Source organism: Eurypyga helias, unplaced genomic scaffold, assembly GCF_000690775.1.
Source record: "Eurypyga helias isolate BGI_N326 unplaced genomic scaffold, ASM69077v1 scaffold414, whole genome shotgun sequence".
NCBI lineage: Eukaryota > Metazoa > Chordata > Aves > Eurypygiformes > Eurypygidae > Eurypyga > Eurypyga helias.
In genome coordinates this window covers 260,272-282,062 of record NW_010248021.1, presented here as the reverse complement: position 1 = coordinate 282,062, position 21,791 = coordinate 260,272, and the positions used below count along the sequence as shown (strand labels likewise).

The following is a 21,791-nucleotide window of genomic DNA, read 5'->3' as shown; positions in this document are numbered from 1 at the left end:
ACTCTCGTAGAGGAGTTATACCTGCAGTTTGGTGAAAAGGAGGAGGAAGGATTTTTGATAAAATACTCTCCCCATCATCATCTCCTATTTTCATCCTACCCTATTTTGATCATGCTTCTGTAAAAACTTCCTCAGAATCATAAGCCATCATACTCGGAGGTAGGTTGTGCTAATTTGTCTTCCCCAATAGTTAGTCACGTGGAAAGCACTTTACTGGCAGAATCCGACTGAAAATCTTGTTTATTCTTCATTAGTCAAAACCAAAGATGCTAGTGAACTTGATGCTTAGCATGTTTTGAAACATTTGGTGGGCTGAAAAAGACAGGTTGATAGCTTCACCTTTTTGGGTAGAAGAGTAGCAATTGTATCATTCTGAATCTTTTAGCATTGATCCTCTCCATGAGTTCCAAGATTTTTTCAGTTCTCTGAGTTGTTGGGCTTTTTCCAAGTTAGCCATCGTGTCTGTTGAGCAGCTCTGTTCCTGCCTTGCGTGGCGCTGCTCGCTGGACCGGTGTTGGCTGCTTTGTCCTACCCGCTGCTTTGGCATTGACTTTGTTCCTTGAGCGCGCGTGGGATGGAGATATTCTGATACCCGACAGTAATAACTGCTTTCATAGAAACTGTGTCCCCCAGTGCTTGACAGGGTTAAGTAAGACAGCTACAGAAGGTTATCTAAAAATAACCGATGCAGAGAGAAATTGAGGTATGCTGGAGGGGAGGGGAAGGCAAAATTCCTGGTGCGGTGTAAAGGTGAGAGAGTGCCAAGGTCGTGTGATGAAAAGAGGGGTGAGTGGCAGCTCAGAAAGCTTTGGCTCTGCAGTGGGGAGGTGTTTTGGGGGAAATGGATCCAAGGCAGGCAAAGCACAGCAGATTCATGTCTTGTTTTGAAGGCTAATTTGGGCTCATTACACATTGGACTTGCAGTGAGGGGGCAGCCACGGGGGGAGTTTTCAGCATGGATGAAATGCAGAATTCGCATCTTAAACAAAACTCCAGTTGATGTTGGAAGTTGCCGCCTCTGTCTAAGGACCGAGTTGTCTTTATCCCCAAGGGCAAACATGTTTGTTTTTGTCTCACCACGAGTTCCCCCTTTTTTCACTGGTAACACCTATTGCCACTGGGTTTATACCAGGGCCATGTTGAGTTTTTTACCCTCCCATACTCAAACCCTTTTTCTTGGGGTTTCTTCTTGTTGGTGCATTGCCATTGCCCTCCGTTCCACATGGCCACCTCCCTCCACCTCTCCACGGAGCTGGGCAGGCTGCTTGCTCTCGTCGCCGTAAAGCAGCGTGTTGTCTGTGCCTCTACACTTGTGACGGTTCTGGAGAGGTTTGGTTTATCGCAGTGCTTTGTGCGCTTTACACGCGTAGGCAGCTTTGCGTACAGTGATACGGAACTGCGGAAACAAACGCAGCTGGCCTGGCGTTGCTGCTTGAAGGAGGATTTGATGGGGAAGTAGTCTGAGCATACATCTGTGACAAATCTTTTAAAAACTAAAAGAACAAAGAAGTAAAGTTCTTGGAAAAACGAAATGGAAAATGACGAAAGGCTGCGAGAACTGGGCTTGTGCAGCCTGGAGAAGAGGAGGCTCCGAGGAGACCTCATTGCAGCTTTCCAGTATCTGAAGGGGGCCTACAAGGGTACTGGGAGAGGACTTTTTACAAGAGCCTGTAGTGATAGGATAAGGGGTAATGGGTATAAATTGAAATCAGGGAGGTTTAGATTAGATGTCAGGAAGAAATTCTTCCCAGAGAGGGTGGTGAGGCACTGGAACAGGTTGCCCAGAGAAGCTGTGGATGCCCCATCCCTGGATGTCTTCAAGGCCAGGCTGGATGTGGCTTTGAGCAACCTAGTCTAGTGGAAGGTGTCCCTGCCCATGGTAGGGGGGTTGGGACTAGATGATCTTTAAGGTCCCTTCCAACCCAAACCATTCTATGATTCTATGATTCTTGTGAAGATGTAGGTCCTGATCCCCTGAGTTGCTGCCAATCTGACTTCCAGAAGAGGCGAGGCTGTGCAGGATGACTTGGAGGTGGAGTGCTCTCATTTCACACGTACTGCAGGCCTGCAGTAGCAGAAAGCGTGTTTGCCACCGGCTGCTCTTGCAGGGGTGTCGCAGGACACGGGCTGTTGTTCGGGGGTACGCCGGTACCATGCACCCGACCGTAGGAGCTGGCTGCCTCTGTGGTCAGGACACCAAGATACTGCTTGGCAGCTCTAGGTGTAATTTCTGGTTCTCCACGTGGTTTCTGGGTGAGTTTGCATCACCTCATTTCCCTCGTATTTTGGGTTACCCATAGAGAGTTTTGGTCAAGAAGCTTTGGAAGACACAAAAGGGAGGGATGGTGCCTCTCTCGGTGGGAGTTCTGGCCCCACCTCAGCCCCCCATCTGCTTTAACACTGTTTCCCAAAGGCTTTTGCTTTCCTGCACTTGTACCAGTGAACTGACTGCCTGTTCCTTCCTCCCAGATGCCATGGAATGCACTTGGATGTGGCAGCTATGAATCACATAACCACTTCTCCTTGTATCTCCCAGCAAACTCCATTTCCTCCCCCCCTGCTCCCATACAGGAGCTTCTGTTCCCTCCCCCACACTCCAAAAGTCCCCAGATGTAACATCTGAATTCGGTGATTATTTTAAGTTATGATGCTTGTCTTAATGTATCTTAAAACATATGTATTTATCTGGGAACTCCCCAGGGACCTTGTTCAGAACTAATTGCTTGCTGTTTGTGCAATTCTTCAAATACTCCAAGTGCTCTGTGAGGGCTCGGAATTACTCGGCTCTGCTCTGGTTTGGTCTTAAGGATGGGTAGGGGTGTCTAGCTGAAGCGTGAGCCGGGAATCGCGGTGTAGCACCCCTCGTTCTGGCTCTGCAGACAGTGTCTTTTTAGGCAGGTTAGCTAAACTGGCCTACAGCTTGGATTTCCTGTAGGGGAAGGAGAATGGTTTTATTTTTAATTGAGCTAAAAATGCATGTTGAAGGACTGAATACAGAAATGGAATTTTTGTACAAATACAATGGAATACAAATGGAATTTATTGTCATAACCATTATTATTAGTACGTCACTGAGAATGAATTTAGCTCAGATCATGTTTTCCCCCATAATGGGGTAGGGGGGGAAGATAAGAGGATTTCTAAAATAGCTCTGAAAAAGTCTTTTTTGTCATCATGTTGAGCATTTTCCATCTGCTGTGAGCACAATCCTGCTTTATTTCCTAAATATCTTTTCCTTCTGTTTCTATTTTAAAGTTCCTTTTGCCAAGATTTTGCTTCCCAATTACTGCTGCCGGGAGCATTGCTGGGGTGTGTTGCAAGCAAGCGTTTACCGTTCAGGTTTCCCAGTTAATTGACTGGGAGGCAGTGGAAGCCCCTCCAGCACTCCGCTACGTGCTCGGCTGTTTAACTCCCTCCTGCAGCTCTTCAGGCACTTTCCAGTCCTGCTGATTACCTGTCCCTTCTCCTTGCCTTCTGTTGCAATAACCGAGAGGTTTGGAGCGGCCAAAGTCATGGGGTCGCATACATTTAAGGCTGGGATTGCATGTTAAAATAGTTCCTGGCCGTTCCAAGTTGGCAGGCTCGGGGACGCTCCTGCTTGCCCGCTCCGTTCAGTCTATCGTGTTTCCATCTTTATATTCCGCAGTAAACGGAGGACATGCTGTCCAGGGAAAAATCACTGCCAGGGATACCAAATGTATGCTGCAGTCTAAATGGAAAGCAGCTTCCTCTATCCTGCATTTCTAGCTGGAGAAGGGAGCTAAACTCGCTCCTGCAGCCGTTGTTTTGTCGATTCCCTGTTTGGAATAGCTTTGACGCTCTGCCTCTCCTTCAGCTATCTCCCCTAAAGACCTTACAGGCCTAAGTGTCACCAAAGGCAGTGCTTGAGGGTGTCACCTTCCTGTTGGACCTCCTCCATCCCTAAAGGAGAGAACATCATGAGTAGGCAGTGCTCACATTTGTGGTGTGGATAGAGGAGGCTCTAACGTGGGGGCCCTCTTGCAGGCTAACATTGGGTGAGCTCATTCAGCGTTACTCTGTCTCATTTACATCTCTGCTAATTGCGTTGTCGAAATGCCACGTGAGTTGTATTGTTTTAAAGATGGGAAAGGGCTTTTTAACAGGACGGCTTGCTGTCTGAAAATTCTGCTTTTCAGGAAGCCAGTAATGCATGGAAATGAAATGTCAGGTTTGCCAAATGTCCAATCCGCTGGTGTGTTTTGGCCGTCTTATTGTAACAGTTACTTCTTGGGTCATGCTCCTGCGGAATACTTCAGTAGATCCTTTCCATGTTTTCAAGCCCAGAGATGGCAGAATTTTTGTCAGCTGCTAAACTTAAGGGACATCAGATTTTTCTCAGGCAATTCTGTTTATCCTTACGGATCCCTTGGAGTTGGAAGAGCAGCACTTCCCAGTATTTTCTGTGTGGGGAAGGGAGGTATGGGAAGACTAAAGGATCCACCCAAGCTTGTAATTGGAGCCTGGCACAGAGCAAGACAATGCCCCCAGCGCCTGGGCGCACACACTTCCATTCACCATCCCATCTCCAGTTAATGTCAGCCCTGGTGGGAAGTTCTTACTCTTTTACAAAGCCTCAGTCCCCAACACTTAGAGTAATTTTTGTGCATGTGGAGTTTGGGGGCAGATTTAAGATATGAATCACTTCTCTGGAGAGTAGTAGGCTCAAAGCGCCCATATGTAGTAGGCTGCTTTAATTTGAATTTCTTGACTTTTCCTAAGTGAGAAGCTGAATGCAGTTTCTTCCTTCTTTCAACCTTCCTGGCTCTACTGATATCCAAAAATGCAAAATGACATCTTGTCTCAGCCCACCAGAGCAGATGCATTACAGGGGATTAGACTGGAAATTTTCCTAAAAATGCCGCGTTCTGAGACGTTTTGGGAAATGGGGCTGGGGAGCAGAGGATGCGATGTTCACTTGATGCTAACCTAGCAAGACAGTAGATGTGCAGCAAGTGAAAGCTGTAGGCACAGTCAACGAGACAGCATTGCCACAAACCAGGAGGCCCCTGGTTAAGGGACAGTGCCCTGAAGGAGGAGCCAAGTGGGGAGTGAACGGGACAGACATGGGAGACCTCCTCTGCTGCCCAGACAGGCAGCAGCATCTCCTCACCGTGTCGGGCACATGAGAAGGAACGGCAAAGCTCCCTGGCTGAGGGGTTGGCAAGACATGCCAGTGTTTTGGGGTGCGGTGTGTCTGGAGAGGTTGGAACAGCCAGGCATGGAGAAAGATGAGGATGTTTGAGGTTCTTGCATCCACACCCTATGGTGATGGGGGTGAAGAGGAGCAGCAGCTTCAGCTTTCTTGAAGGGAGCTGCACAGGGGTCCAGCACGGTTAAAGCCAGCTCCAGTGTGGCAGGGAATTGTGCCATGTCGCTTTTCATCCTTGGGGGGTAAACCGACCTGCTAGATGCAGATCAGAGTAGAAGAAAGTAAATGCTGCAGAGTGAAGATATCTGTAGTGCAAAAGCTGTGTAGGAGGACATAACAGGCTTATGACAGATGGAAAAAGGCTCATGGATCCTGAATCCATGGGTGAAATCCAGCTGTCCTGGTGTCTCCCCACCCAGCATCTCCGGCCTTTCAATTAGCCTTTAATTAACCAGGGCTTTGTCTTGGGTGGAAAGTTGAGTTAGAGGTTTCCAGACATGTTGTCAAGAAAAAACATGGGAAATTGAGGGGGTGGTGGGGAAGCAAATCTGTTTTAAAATACAGTTTTGGCTGGGAAAGAGAAAATTTAAAAGGTGGTGGTGTGGGTTTTTTTTTTCCCCCAGGCCCTAATGATTTTTTTCCAACAGTAGTTGACTAAGTTTAACAAAAAAATTACTGAATCTGTTGCTGAAGGCCTAATTCTCTCTCTCATGCAAATTACAAGTCAGCCTGAAATGAAGCCATGTAGGTGTCTTGCAGGAATGAGTTGGTTCAGTGTAATTACTACAGAATAAATGAATGTTCCTCTGAAAAAAGAAGAGAAGATAGGAAAGGGGCACATAAGCTTTGAGGCATGTTGTTTGGAGATATGAATGTCCGTGGAGAAACATGAAGGAGACAATTAGAAAAGTATCAAGTAAAATTCTCTCCTTACAGGAAACATTTTTCATCAGATTGGTTATGCCAGGCATGAATTTGGCCCATCAAGTCAGTAACGCCTTACAGGCAAAGTAAGGATATCATAAAAGCAGGATGAATTAATTCATTCTCAGAGGAAAAGACCACCCATTGAGCCTTGAAGTTAATTTGATCCAAACCCATGAACTCAGCTAGAACTTAAAGGAAATTCTTCATAGCGTAATGTGAGCACCAACTGGCCACAAGGCATCGGGGCAAATCCATCACAATTCACTAAGCAACACTTCAAGTCCCAGCAGTGCCGTTTCATTCCGCCATACAACGAAGAGGTCCCTCTCGGCTTTGCTTTTAATTAATTAAGTCGCAGTAGTGGCGAGCCTGGTGCTACAGCAGTTGCTTTCTGCCTAATTGTTCTCCAGGCATATTTGCAGCACTCCTGTCGAAATCCCAGGCTTGTTTCTGGAGTCAAGCTGCACAAATGAAGTCCCTGCTATTAAAAGCAGTTTGTTTCCTATTCCTTGCCAATCTGTTCCTAACGCGGAGCCCCACCGGAGCATGGACTTTTATTGGGTTTTTAGCAATTTTTTAAGGCCAAAAAATGGTGACATTTACCACCTACCGTACTGCTTCCAGACCCTGGCCTGCTTAGGAAATCAAGGTTTCCCGTGTCAGCATCGTGTTATTTTCAGCAGCAAGTTGGACATGCCCAGTTTGACAGATCCCAGTACAATGGCATAACTGTGTTCATCCCGCCCTCCCGGGTCTAGGGTAACGTATTCCTTCTCTCTCCTTCCTGCATTATGGTCTCTGAGCGGTGACAGACATATTTTCCGCAGAGATTGCCCTAATATTAAAAGGCACCTTGCTCCCAAATGTTTGCAAGCAGGAGGATGTATTTTGTACCGCAGCGCTCTGATTCTCCATCTTAAACTGCAGGACAGACACAACAAATTAAATCAACTCTGCTTAGTCACATCTGTTCCATTTACACCAAATGGGTGCCACTGAAGCAGAAAGCATTCTTATTCTCTCCATGGTGCTCAGGCTGAAAATTAACTGGCCTTGCACATAATGAAACTCATACTTCACCACTTTAAAATGATTGGACCTGGTTTATATTTTTAAGCAGAGCGACTTACAGTTGCAATGTACCAGCCTGTTACTAATGGAAGAGGGAATATTTCCTTTCATCTTCCTTGTTTACCTTTCTGGATTTATTTGTAGCAGGTCTGTAACTAAAGCAACCCCTCTTGTTCCTCAACAGAATTAGGACAGCCGCAGGGGTGAAGATCATGGACATCAGAGTCAGCGATGCAGACCAGTGGGGGGTTCAAGAAGAGACAGACAGCGCGAGGACCACTGCCACGGTCACCTGTGTGCACAACGACCCCGGCGCGGAGAACAGGTAAGCCCCTGCTTTTTTAGTAGCAGTATTTCACTCTTCAGCCTCCTCGGAAAAGTGATAGGTGATCTGCTGGGAGCTTTTGGCCTTCTCTTTCTCTTTGGAAGTGTATTATCTAGTTAAACTGAAGGCAGCCAACTAGTCCTGGCTCACGCTTGCTTTCCATGCACCTTCAGGGCAGCGGGAGAATTCCTGTTGCCAAAGAGGCAACAGGAAAAAAATTGGATTAAAATAGAGAAATGTGAAGAATAATTGAAAGCAATATAGGACAGTGCTGTCTTCTTCATTTGAAAAGCTGTGAAAGTAATAGCTATTAAGTGTTATTTATTATTGCTGCAAAACACCTATGAGCCTCCCTGAACCGTCTCGCCAGTGCTGGGTACGTCGGTTACGGTAACGCTCCCATGAGCTACATCAAAGGTAATGAGAAATTTGCATTGTTAGTCAGAATTGTGTGTTTCACAATACAAGCAATTTCTCTCCATTATCGTGCAGTTACTCTACACTTAAAGTACACTGTGCATAAATTTGGCTTGAAATTGGCTCATAATTAGGAAATCACAAAACTTTGTGTCAAAATTTTTATTTGAGGAGTCTTTTGCATCCATCTTTTTCGGAGAGCTCCTGTAAGGGAGAAGAAGGCTTGTTAGTAATTGTTTAGACCTAGGGAGATTGCTGCCAGAGGTTTGGAGTGCAAAGAGAGTTTCACTCTGAGGTTCTGAAGCTGTATCTGAGGAACAAACAAATCCCATCGAGCTCTGGGCACCGTTGATACAAGTGTTGGGGCGAAAGCTGCTTAACGTGAGTTTGCTTTTTAGCAGCAGGGATAAACGGACACTGCTAAGGTGAGAGTCCTCCTGGATGTGTAAAACAGGCCTAATGAACAGCCAGTGAAAAGTTCCCGTCTCCCTCCGCTAAGGGTGCAGAGTGGAGGCGGTGGGGTGGGACGCAGACATTGGCATCTTGAAAGTGTGAAGTGAGCGGAGGTGATTCCCTGGCTCAGTCTCTGCTCGTCAAGGGCTGCAGAGGTTTCTGGCATGAAATGCCAGGCAAACCTTTCAGTTCAGTGCTGTTTCGTGCACTCCTCCCCCTCTGAGGAAAACAAAAAGGAAAAAGTTGGGGGGGGATGTCCCATCTTGTTTCCTAAGCACATTTGTCCGTTGTGATTCTGAGGTTGCAATGTCGGAAATTCTAACCGCCTTCCATCATGATTTTGCTGGGGTTTCACGGGCTACTGTGCTGACAAAGCAGAGCTCTGACAGCTGGATTTGGCGCTGTATGCTTTGACTCCAAATCCTCTGTCTTTTGGCAAGAATTCCCCATTCCTCCAAAGGCTGTTAAAGCAGCCAGTGAGTCTCTTCAGTGGGTGTCGTGGTTTAGCCCCAGTAAGGAACTAAGTACCACAGTTGCTTGCTCACCTCCCCCCCTTGAAATCACATATTTCATATGTAATGAAGATATTACCACTAATAATAATGATATGTAATTGAAAAAAGGGAAGAAAACAAAAGGATACAACTGGTACCACCGGCTGACTGATGCTCAGCCAGTCCCCAAGCAGTGTTTCCCCTCCTGGCCAACTGCCACAACTTATGGGCATGACATTTAATGGTATGAAATGTCCCTTTGGTCAGTTTGGGTCAGCTGTCTGGGCTGCGTCTCCTCCCAGCACCTTGTAGAGAAGCAGCTGGGAACACAGGGGCAGCATCAAACTGAAAAAATCTGTGGCTTAATGTAAACATTGCTTGGCAACAACTAAAACCAGTAGTGTGTTCTCAACATTCTTCTCAGCACAACTCCAAGACAGCCTCATACTAGCTACTGCGAGGAAGTTAACCCCACCCCAACTAAATCCAGCAGAGTGGGGCGAGCACTCCCCAGCAGAGACGCAGGCTCCAAGGGGAGCCGTGCGCTTGTTCTGGAGCTGCGCGATGACCTTCCAGCAGTGAAATCCCGACCGGAGGTAGCTCAGGCAGCTGATCCGGGTGGGTGTGCGGTATCTGCTCTCTGCCGCAGTCGGGACTTTTGCTAAAACGACTGTGACCTCTGTTCTGCTGAGAGCAAGGTGGAAAGCCACCAATTTGAAAGGGAAATGCTGAGCTTAAAGGAAACCTTCAGATCGTTTGGTGTGACAGAGGAATCTCTCCATTGAAATGAAACAACTATTTTTAAAGTTAGACAAAAAATAGGACGAACACTGAAACTTACTGCCTTGTACGTGGTTTCACTAATCCATGAAATTATACCTGTCACAGTAACTTAGTTTTTATTAAAACTGATTTTTGCTTTGTGTTGAACTGTTAAATTGCACAAAAGCCATGAATCTCAAGTTAATTAATACTTTGACCCTTTCCTTTGTGAGATTAGTTTAATATTTTTGGATTAATTAAAGTATGCAAATAGAAACTGCTGAAAGATCATTTCCAGATTTGCAAATATTGCAGGGCTTAGAGTAAATATTTAACTTTAATCCTTACTTTAATTTGCCTTTTTGGTCATAATGGTGGCCCTCTTGGTTCTTTTGAGGAATATTAAGAGTTTACGTGGGGGTTCTGCTGCTTTTTTTTAAATGAGCAGAGACATGAACTTGCTTCTGTTAAGGTCAATGTGGCAAAACTGTCACTACACCTGATTCATCTGTTCCTCCCTTCAGTAATTCGAGGAGCTTCATTAGAGGCAGTTTATGTATGAGTGAGAGCGCAGGATCAATCTCTCATGGCAGAGCAGAAGCTATTAGTAAACAGAATCGTATCTACCTCGGGGGAGATGGTTTTTTCTCTTGGAAGTAATTCCAGTTCTGCTGACTTGCCTGGCGTTACGCTGGCAGTAGGGAAGGGGGTAAGCCAGGACTAAGCCGCTGAGCCAAGCCTGGTTTTCTCTGAGGAAGAGGTGGCTGAGTTTGCTATGGTTTTGCAACCTCCCTTGGGCTGTGCGAGGGGGTGGAAAGCCCTGGCAGCCCGGCATGCTGTCACGGCTCTTGCGGGGGTCGGTCAAAATGAGAAACTCCACCAAGTCGGAGTTTTGTTTGCTGAAACCTCCGGCTCTGCCCGTGCCCTTAGCTCAGAGGGGGCTGTTCTCTGCTGCTTTGCACTTCGGCTGCTCTTTCCTCCCCAGTGTGCAACTCTGATAAGAGTCACCGACAGACGCTGCCTGCAAGGAGAGCAGTGGCTTTGGACGGTGACACGTTCATAATCCAGTCTACATTCCTTCCAGCCAGCGTTATCAGCTGGAGCCTTTTCAAATTTGCTTACTTTTCTAATCTTTCTCCTTCTCCCCTCTGCAGCGTTATCGTTATCATGAGTTTTTCATCTCCATTTCTCACATTTCCCTACGCAAATTGAGTGTTCATTAAAACGCTTTAAATTAAGACTTTTCGTCCTTTCATGCAGAGTGCATCATGCCTTTTCTGTGTGTTACTTAAAAAACCCCTTCCTTATCACAATGTTTCAGGCAGTTTACATTATATTCTATTAAAAACCCATTTTGTCCAAGGTTGTCACAATTCATAGATTAAAGCTTTCCAGAGTGTGTTTTGTTAGGAATACATTCATAAATTCACCTCTTTAGTAGTCCCATAAGCCTGTATTTAAACCCTCTTTTTGATAATGTAGTTGAACAAAGAGCCTAGAAGGAAGGGATTTATTTTAAACACATACACAAGTACGTATGCACACGCCCGTTCAGGTCTGTGGAGCTTGCTTTGCCCTTACGGCTGCCCATCTCAAAGGATGGTTTGGGTAGCTGGTTGCGTGAGGAGACGGGTTCTTGCCCTCTGCGTTTATTCTCCCTGGTGTTCGGTCCTCGGGGCAGAGCCCATTCTGGCAGGGTTCGTTGGAGCAGCAGTGTGCTTTGTTTCAAAAAGACACAGGTTCTACTTGGAGCACAAACACACCTGCATTACGCCTGCAGCTGGGACCCAGAACTTTTCTTCCACAGGAAAGAGAATGGATTTCTCTTGATGGAGATTTATGAATTTCTGCACTGAGTCCAGAGTGCATCTTGCAAGGAGTAGTGGAAGTTAGGGCTGGTGGGCTTGGATGCAAATCGAGTGTGTTCAGTCTCCTGTGCAGCATAGGACTGGGATTGTACCCTGGGGCGTAGGGCTGTATGTTAATTATTGCAAAAAATGCTTTTGAAATACGAGACCAAAATCTGGGTGGCAACCAGACACAAATCCTTCATGGTTTCCAGAAAGCAGATCCTATTTTTATGAAGACCAGCCAGGCTTTTTCCACTGTGTTTGCCAAAAGATGGATTGAGCCTTGCAACTCTTGTGTCCTTTGCCCCTCGTAGTTCTCTGGAAGCACCTCAGGAACATGCCACAAATTAGGCTGCAGCAGGACTAGGGCAGGAGGGCTTGAAAAGATGCCCCGAGAGCACGGTCCGTCTTTGGCACTCTGTGGTACCTCATAACTCAGCGCTGCTATCCAGAGGAATGGCATTTTAGGAGCTTTGCCAGAATGATTTAGCATTTTATAGGATTAGGTTATTTCACATCATTGGTGAGCAGGAGCTGGGTTTCTGTGGTCTCATTTGAAAGGCTCCACAACATGACATATTTCATGGTGCTCGGTCTCTCCTTTCTGGAAAGCTGAAGAGGAAAACCTTAATGTGACCTGGCCTTCGGTGCAGGAGAGATGGGATGGCACAACCACAAAAACTTTAGTCCAGAGTGTTGCAACTCCACCTTGAAAGAGAGTATATGACGAGATTGTTTTCCTTACCCAGGAGAACTGTCGTTAGATCCTATCGCATTGTTACTCAGGTGAGGAGAGCCTGATTCTCTGACAAACTAGTACTTCAAGCAGAAAGGTTATATTTATGCTAACTGGCAGAGTTACTGTTTATGCTAACGAGCAACATTAATGCAATTGATCTTACCTGCAGTGCCGAGGAGAGTGTTACTGAGACCAAACTGGTCCTTCTCACTTAGGGATTATTTCATCTTCATGTCTATAATACAGCTTCCATCTCTCAGGATATCTATCACTGTATAAATTAAACTTGCATGGGGGACACTCAGAATGCAGAATTAGGGAGGGTGAGTGGGATTTTTTTCAAGTGTCCTCAGAAGTATTTATTCTGTTGCCTGGAAATTCATATTTTTTTTAATTGATGCAGGCCAGCTCAGCTGTCTGGCATTTGACATCATCTGTCTTTAAACTTGAATAAAGAATTAAGGTTCTGCAATGATTATTCTATTTGTTTACCAGTTTAGGAGGTGTTTACGGAATACAAATAGTTTAAATGATTTTATAAAATGGTCATTTTAGTGTGTGCGTATCTGTATATATCTTTAAATGAGAAAAAGCAGCTTTTTCATGTAATTATAGGTTTGCACATAGATCCTCCTATTTTAAAATAATGCACTACTTTTTATGTGCTTGGGAATACCCTTTGGACCAGAAATACCACTCAAAAGGAAGATGTATAGTTGGCTGCCAGTTAAGATATGTGCATGTATTTACTTAAAGTCAATATGTGTTATTGGAGCTGATGATCAGCTGAGCAGAGATGTACCTTTTGTTTTTGTTTTTAAAGCTTTGGGTGTGTCTCAAATGAGAGCTGAGGTTCTCTCCTCTCCTCCCTTCAACAGGTAACTTTGAGACTCATAGCCCTTACTGCGGAACATAACACTGTGTGTTCCAGTCCCCACTTTGCCAGGAGCCATAAGCCAACTCTCCACCTTCAAGCCCCCTGAGTGCCATGAGGCTTCCTGGCTGCACTCAGCAGTAGCTCTGCCAGACCTGAGCTCTCTCACAGTTTTTTGGAGGTGTTTCTGCATGGCATTCAACACCCCTCTGCTCCAGAATGGTGTACCTGGGTCCTGTGTTGCCCAGAGAAGCTGTGGATGCCCCATCCCTGGAAGTGTCCAAGGCCAGACTGGATGAGGCTTGGAGCAACCTGGTCTAGTGGAAGGTGTCCCTGCCCATGGCAGGGGGTGGGACTGGGTGGGCTTTAAGGTCCCTTCCTGCCCAAACCACTCTGTGATTGCATGATCAAGAAGTGGCAGTGTGGTGCAGAGATCCCCATGTCCCCAAACTAGAGCCGGCTGCGGTCCTGGTGGTTCATGAGCTGATGCACTGCAGCGACTTGACCTTCTGGAGGACACAGCATGGTTGTACCTGGAGTGTCGGTGCTCGTGGTGCAGCACAGGGCACGCTGAAGCTAGACGAGGGGTTCTGTTGCTTCTCTAAGATAAATAGGGCCATAAAGACGGGTGGCTGCAGCCTGCAGTAGCGCACACAGCAGTGAGCTGTTAAGCACGCCAGGAAAGGCATCAGGACACGCAGTGAAACACTTACTGATGTGTTTATTGCCAAAGGAACTTGCTCGGCCCCAGGACACTGAGCGTGTAAAGTGCCATCAGCAACAACAGTCGGCTGACAGAAGATCAATTGCATGTGTTGCTTTACACAAAAGAGCAGTAACTGGTACAGACAGACAGCCTTGCTCGGTCTTATTTTAGGCCCATGCAAAGGCAGTGGGCTGGATGCCATTAAGTTCACATAGTCCTAAACTGAATGAGTAAGAGGAGCAGGGAGAGAGCAAAGAAACACAAGGAGATGTGTAAAGCAGGAAAAGAATAGAGGTGAGGGGAAAAAGGCAGGGAGACAGGGAAGGGGAAGCTGATGGCTGTCGCCCCCTGCCAGACTGATGTAGGTGAAGTAGATGGACTTCCTTAGGGCCTCTTCCCACCATGAAGGCCGTACTTCCATGGAGCCACACTTCAGCTACTTGGAAAAGGAAGGTTTTGAATTAAAAAACAGAGGGGCTGATGGTGTGGGCAGAAGTCACAGACTGTGGTGCAGTGTACTGGCCGGGGTGTTTCCCACCTATTCACGTGCACTTGCCGCTTTCCTTAGGTCAGAGGTGTCACGGGCCAGGAAATGTGCTTTGAATATGGCTGTAGACCCTGCAGGAGTTCATCCTCTGGCCTTTGGCCAGACTCCAAGACAGTGCCGACTCTTGAGCCATTGATGAAAAGGATTTTGTCTTTAATGCACCGGTTTTAAGGTTGTGACCTCTATTATGAGTGATGGAGTCTGTTCTGCTTTGTGTAGAGAGCGTTCCAGTGAGAAGCATCCACACACGTTTCCAGACATAAATGACTCAATAGAGTCACAAAGAAAACCTGAGTTATAAGAATTTTAACTAACCTTTATTCTTTACATGTAGGTCTTTTTGTATAAAAGAACCTGAGCCTGCTTGGAAATGTTTCTGTAAGATAAAAGCACTGACACCTCACAGTAGCTTAGAGAGGACATGAAAAATAATAGGCAAATTAACGGCGGTAGGAGGGACAACTTACTGTAGAAAGCTGTGGTTCTAGGATCAAATAGGAAAGTTTCTGGAGGGTTTTGGTTTTCCTTTTTTCATTCAAGGCCAAGAACAATGAAATTGTCTGTCCATCTCCTGTTGGGAGCCTAATAGCCTAGAAACCACATGAATTCTCTCCTGGCCAGCCAGCTCTTTCGGATGTCTGTTTCTTCCTCTTTCTTAGTTAGGCTCACTGCTGTTCTGCTAAAGACTCCAGTAGGGATGGGTCAGAGGGATTACTGTCTGGTAGTCCAGATAATTGCTTCCTATCCCCAGTTCACCAGTCCAGGAAGGTAATGACTTCGTGACTCTTCTTGTTCCATCCTTGCTGTGCTGGTATGGGACCTCTATTATGGCCCAAGGATATCTTTTTGAATAAATACACCTTTGGTAGTTGGAAAAACCTGTTGCGCAGTGCAGCAGGGAACCCCAACCAAGTAAATATACTCTTGTCTTGGAAATCTGGAAAATGAGGAACGTCTTGTTGGAAGAACTCAATAGTATTCGCCTGTCTTCAGTGGAGTGCGATGATACAGTGCAAACAGAGGCATGAAAATGACTTAGAAAATTAACATTTGATAAAGACCTCTCAGCTTGCCAAAGTAGTAGGGAACTTTGTGTAAATCCAGAGAAATACTCGGGCAGTTCCTTCTGGCAGTGTTTGTTTAATTGGCGTACGGCGAATTGGAAAAATATTTATCTTCCAAAAGTCGCCTCTTGCTTAGAAGGTTTGGTTATGCCTCAAAAAAAGATTTCTACCTTTGTACAGGGGTAGGTATGATGTTATGTAAGAACTTGGCTGTGCGTAGCATCTCGGTGAGCAGAGGCCTGAGGAATTAAGTCAGACTGAGGAAAAGAGAAAATTCCTGGAGTGCAGAAGGATGTGTGCTGAGAAGGTGCATGTTCCTTCTTGCGTCCCATCCTCTACCTTCTGGTAGCAATGCAAAGAAAATTATGACAAATAGCAGATTTATCATGAGGAAAGGAATGTACAAGTTTGATCACCTGGTTGCGTTCATGGCCAGTATTGATCTTTGACTCAAAACATGGAATTCGGATTCCTTGGTCAACTTGCTTGATGGGTCAGGCAGTTGTTTGCCAGCTGTGTTTGTGGCTGAAGACTCTTCCAGACGTCTGGTTCCTACGTCTAGAAGTGGTTTGACAGGCAAATTTTTAGCTTATAATTTAAGCCCTTTCAATTTTGATCTCCTTTTCTGTATTGGCAGTAAAGGTGGTGTAAGGAAAATGGAAGTCGTTTCTTAATACCTGTCTTGGTTTTTCTATTATAATGTGGTTAAACAGCGAAAAATAAATATTGGTGGAACTCCCTGATCCTTTGGTGTCTCCTTTGATGCAGCAACGAGCATGCAAAGGAGTGATTTAAATAAACTTTTCACAAGTATGGTCCACAGAACCTGATCCAAAGCCTATTCTGAGTGACATTTCTTTTTGAAAGATGAGCCCCATCATTCTGAAATGAGTTTTGTTTTTTAATTTGCCCTAATTAGCTTCATTTTGGGTATATCATTCCTAGATGTGAATCTTAGTATTGATGTAACAGTTGGGAAAGTTTAATTTCAGGGTAGGGTAGTCTGCATAATTAAGACTGCTAGAGTATAGCAGGGAGGCTGGGAGCAAGTTTCAAATGCATGCTGATGAGTGACTGACTGTTCCGATAGTTATTCATCCATCGGAGCTCGCATGTGTTTTCCGTATGGGGTGCCAAAGGGAGTGATGACATATTCAAGAGTCAGCGGGCTTCTCCGAGTCTCTGCTGGTGGACTGTTACTTCCTATGCGGTACGTTTTAATGGGTGATTGCACAGGAGGTGCCACAGGAGGTCCATGGCAAAAACCAGTGGGAGGCTGGAAAATCCCCGAAGCCCTACAGAGATAGGTATGCACACGCCAGCCAGGCTTAGTTGGGAACTTAAGACTGAACAGTAAAGCCCAAGTAAGCATGGGTGCTGAACGCCTCACTCATAACGGGTGTTGTGACTCAAAGAACAGAAGTGATTGTGTTGGAGTTTTGGGGTTGGTTTCTATAATTTAATCACTATTTTTTTTCTCCCTTTATAACTTAGAAGCCTTTCCTTTGGGGTATGCTGATGTGAATACCCAGGAAACACAATTCTTAGTCACAGTTCATCTTATAAATGTGGGGTCTGCATACGCTTAGGTACCTGTGCAGGACCTTTAGATCTCTAACATCACCTTACTGATGGAAGGTTTTGATGAGCCTTACGGGGATTACAGAGGGAAGGAGAAGACATGATCAGAACCATTATGCCACCTTATTCTTCTGTAAATACGGTTCTTAGTTATATAGTCCCAGATTAAAACCCTATTCTTTTGGCAAACTTAAGCCTAGATTCAGCAGAGCACCTGTATGTAGGGTGCCACTGAAGTACCTACTTGGTTTTAAGTACCTACCTTGGCTCTGTTGATGCCAGGTATAATGATAAAGGAGGCACTCGGAGTCAGCAATTAGAGACAGCAATATGTGGAAACTCTAAGTCTTGACGGTAAGCCATGTCAGTATAATGAGAGGCATTAGTGTGTCACACCTGAAAATATTGTGGGAATCAGAAACTGAAATCTTCTGTAGCATAGAAACCTCTCTGAGTGTGTTGGACGTGTTGCTAAGGAGTTTATTTTTGGCAACTGTACATGGAAATTTAAGTACCATAATTGGATTGTTCTTTGATGTAATGGGACTGGAAAAGATTATTGAATGAATGTGGAATCAGGGAGCTGGTGTTAGAGGTACGTTTGATTCCCACTTTTACCAATTTCTGAGTTTGACTTCTAGCAGAGCCTACTGCACACATTTGAATTCCATTTGAGATGTGTTGACTTGCTTACTTAACAGCCAGTGCATTAAAGTACAAAAGCTAACAACTAATTTTTTAGGCATTTGGCCAAAAATTTAAACTCTTTTTATTGTTAGGAGGTGCTGTTGCTAGACAGGCAAATATTAAGTTTGTTACTTTGATTTATTTGGATCCTCTGTGCCAAATATATTATAAACCATCCCAGAATTACCTTTGCAGATGTGTTTTGCTTTAGTTAGAATTTTTCACTCATTTTGCCATTGATATTCCTCACCTGTGTTTATAACTGAAAAGGTTATAATCTCTTTAAAAATGAAAAAGTAAAAATTGGCTGGTGCTTCTGTCAGTGTCAGCATATGAGCTGTTGTTTTTCTTCTAAACCTCACTGCTCTCTTGAGAAGACTGTTACGTTGGAATTAAGCTGAGAGCCTTCACCTGTTAGTTTGCGTGACGGATCTATAAACTGAGGCTTGGGCACTTCTGCAAGATCGCTGGTGCTCCGGGGTGTCCGAAGGATGACTGTGTAGAGGTTGCAGCACTGCAGAGGGCTGGTATAGGGAGGCTGGAGATGAAACAGACCTTCCGGGGAGCGCTGGTAATTAGGAAAGCCCTGTGGCAAGAGGCAGAATCCTGGGGAGCACGTTCCTTGGCGGTAGCTTCCCTGTGGGAGGGGACAGCTTGGATCAGGACTGTTTGCCAGTTCATCTCACGTGGCCGTGCAATAGAAGGGTTATGTCCCCTGTGTCACCTGGCTGGAAATGAGGACACTGTTTTGTTGAGGACGTGCTGCCTCTGGAACCTTGCACACAGGTACTCAAAAGGTAGCTGCCTTGGTTCTTTCTGTGCAATTTGGTCTGTGCGGGTTTTCCCAGGATACTTGTTAAGGGGTTTGCTGTGAAATATTGCAGTCGTTAAGGCAAATTGCTAAACCTTTAGCAAAAAAGCTTTCCTTAAAACCAACTGCCGATAGCTTGATCTCGCACAAAAAATTTGGGTTTTTTATTGGTATAATTAATGAACAGGTTTGATTCCTCAGAAGTTCTTGGGCTTGCTGAGCTGGAAAGCTTGGCACTTCAAAGCCTCGTGAGGAGCTTTGTTGCTGCTGCATGTGTTATCTAGGTGCTGCATTTTTTGGTCCTGACCCTGTGTCTAGACTGTGAGCAGCCCTGAGCTGAGGGCAGTTGAACACGGATCCTGCCTGACAGTTGCTACGGTTGTGTTAGGCTGGAGACACAGGTTCCTGTTTTCACTCTGCCCTCTTAGGCAGTTTTCATCTGTGCTGGTTTTCTAAACCTGTGCCTGGGTGTATCTTTTTGTTAGACAAGCACTCTTCTTAATGGTGTACCATTTAATTTCTCTAGTGACAAGAGGAGGAAATAAGTTATTCCTCTTTTAAAAAGAGTGATTTAAGTAGGGAATAATGAATGCAAAATGCTGTCATTAAAAATCAGCAGATAAGCTGATGGATCATCTGTCACTCCCAAGCCTTGTCATAGAGGAAAAGTAGATAATTTTTTTAAAAATAAAAATGGTAATGATGAGTTTGGAACATGTTGAGTGTGAATGCCTTAATAATGAAGGCTGTTATTTATTCAGTGAACAGCATCTCACAACTCACTGCTGACCAACATGTTGTAGGAGAAAACAACTTCTTTCAAGACCCTTCCAGAAGGGTGTAGCATGAGATGGGGTATTTTTGTCTTCTCTGTATTTCACTTTTCTTATGGCAGATACTAATTCTATACCATAGCAACTTGCTGGCATGAAATTGGACTTGCTACAGTATATACTCAGCTGTTTTGGGTGGAATTGTGTGTCTACGCTGGGAGAATTTGGGTACCTGCAGCAGGAGATGCCTGGGTCTCACCTGCCTGCGTTCACGTCCAGTGCTTCCAGGTTTGATTCATTTCAAGGGAGGTACCCAAACCAGCCCCCCAGTAATTGTGCAATAAAAGTGCATTTTCTCTGCACAGAACATACAGGGAGGCTACTGGGCTAGCACAGATGGACACGTCTCAACTGGGCAAATATTAAATGGAGAAGGTTAATCCAAGCCTTTGTTTCTTGGAAACTTGTTGCTTCCCTTTTGGTACCATTAAGGAGTTAATAATTTGTGGGATTCCTCAGCTGGGACTGTTATCTGGGATACAACAGCTTTTCCCTTGGTTCAAGACATGGCTTAGCTGAGTAATAGCCCTTGGCAGACATTGACTCTGGCTGAACGTTGTCCTTATTAACCCACCCTGAGCCGCTGAAAATGTGTTAACCAGGGATTCTCTTGCTTCTAGATAAACTTAGTGCAGGTGTAGCAATGGTGACAGAGTGACACGGGGAGTTCATAGGTGTGAGGCTGGTTTTCCCACATGATAGGTGAGTGCCTTCACCCCTGGGCTGCTGGGGAGATGGATCTTGTGTTCCTGCTGTTTTCAGAAAGATGAGATTTTCACCTGAAGGAAAAGAATGTGTCTCTTAAAACCATTTTTTAAAGGAAAATTGTTTCCATCCTTATTCTCCTCTTCCCTTCTGACACACACTGAACATTTTAACGACTACCGATTGTCATCCTGCTACTGTGGTTTAGGAACTGTTTATTAATCAATACTACAGCATTCCAAAAGTCTTTTCAGCTCTGGCATCTGTGTTGGGCGCTGAGTGCACGTGCGGGCGCTGTCTTCAGAAGGTCTCGCTAGGCTCGTGCTTGGTGCGGGGCCAGGCTTTCGGAGAGCTCAGCACAGAGCCTCGGCTGAGGCTCACGGAGCAGCTGTCCGCTCTGGTGTGTACGCCTTTATTTGGGGGTTTTAATGAGGGTGCTCAGCTCCTCTGCAGTGTGGCCAGTGATCCAGATACTAGACTGGGAGTTGTTTGGAGTTCATTAACATTGAAAACTTGCCACTTATTTACTCGCATGAAATAGGACCTGGCTGTCCCAGCCTAGCAGCTGATTTAGTGAGATACAAGCGCTCTGTTCCTCGCTACAACCCTAGAACATCTATTTTTCTCATTCACTCCAAGGAGACGGGGAAGGAGAAGTTCAAGCCCTCATCACAGTATATTCTCCATCCCACAAAAGCCTTTCTATCGACTGTGCTCAAAGCTTTGTGAAATGATGCTGTCATCGGGGTAACGCCAGTGCTTGGCCTCTGGGAAGAAGGCTGTCATAGGTACAAGATAAAAAATACTCGTGGTGGTTGCAACCAACAGCACTTCCCTCCCTGCACCTTCCCAGGTTGCTCAGAGTCTTCGCTTCAGATGGGTAAAGGTGGTTCACATCTCTGCACACGTTGGAGCCGATGTGGTCAGTCCACGTGGCTGCGGGAGCTGCCCCTTCGTTCCGGAGGAGTAGCAGCAGAGCAGTCGGGTCAAGAGCAGGGCTGCAATCCACAATGAGCTCAACGCTTCCAATTACTCATGTTTTACATACATTGTTGCCCCAGACCGGGTGAGCATATGCAGACTATGGTGGAGGGAAAAAACAATGTCAAACGTGTTCCTTGAAGCGGAAAACACGGAGGTGCCCAGGGATTTGTATCTTTGTGCTTTGCACAAGTGCTCAAAACCACGGTAGGGCTCCGTTCTTGGTGTTCTACTGAACAAGGTCTCTGGTTTATTTTTTTTTTGAAATGTATAATAACAATAAGTGCTGTAAAGAACGAGGAAACTGGCTGGGTGGGAGCAGGATTTCTTTCAACCTGCTGAATGGAACAAGGAGTTGATCACCTGCAGTGGGACAATTTGTGCTTTTGCCTCCTGTGATTCAGTGAATTTGTGAAGCTTTTGGGTTGGCGTCGGTTAGTCCTTAAGTTTTACGTTTTTGATGAGGGGATGTCTGCTGGGCTTCTTCCCTTTGCCTCTCCCTCCACCCCAAGCTCCAGCGGAGATCAACAGAGCTGATGTGGTGATGTGAGCTGTAATTCTGTTCCAGCCATGATTATATGTCAGGCTGCTTCCTGTGATTCAGTGAATTTGTGAAGCTTTTGGGTTGGCGTCGGTTAGTCCTTAAGTTTTACGTTTTTGATGAGGGGATGTCTGCTGGGCTTCTTCCCTTTGCCTCTCCCTCCACCCCAAGCTCCAGCGGAGATCAACAGAGCTGATGTGGTGATGTGAGCTGTAATTCTGTTCCAGCCATGATTATATGTCAGGCTGCTCTG

At 45.6% G+C, this 21,791-nt stretch overlaps 1 protein-coding gene across 1 annotated transcript in view; it reads left to right on the top strand.

Annotated features, from left to right (window-relative positions):
• Positions 1-21,791, top strand: part of TMEM132B (transmembrane protein 132B) — a 210,470-nt gene that overhangs the window by 73,698 nt on the left and 114,981 nt on the right. The window contains exon 3 of the mRNA XM_010150904.1: positions 7,353-7,493. Within this exon, the coding sequence (XP_010149206.1) occupies positions 7,353-7,493 (141 nt within the window). The remainder of the gene's footprint in view (positions 1-7,352; positions 7,494-21,791) is intronic.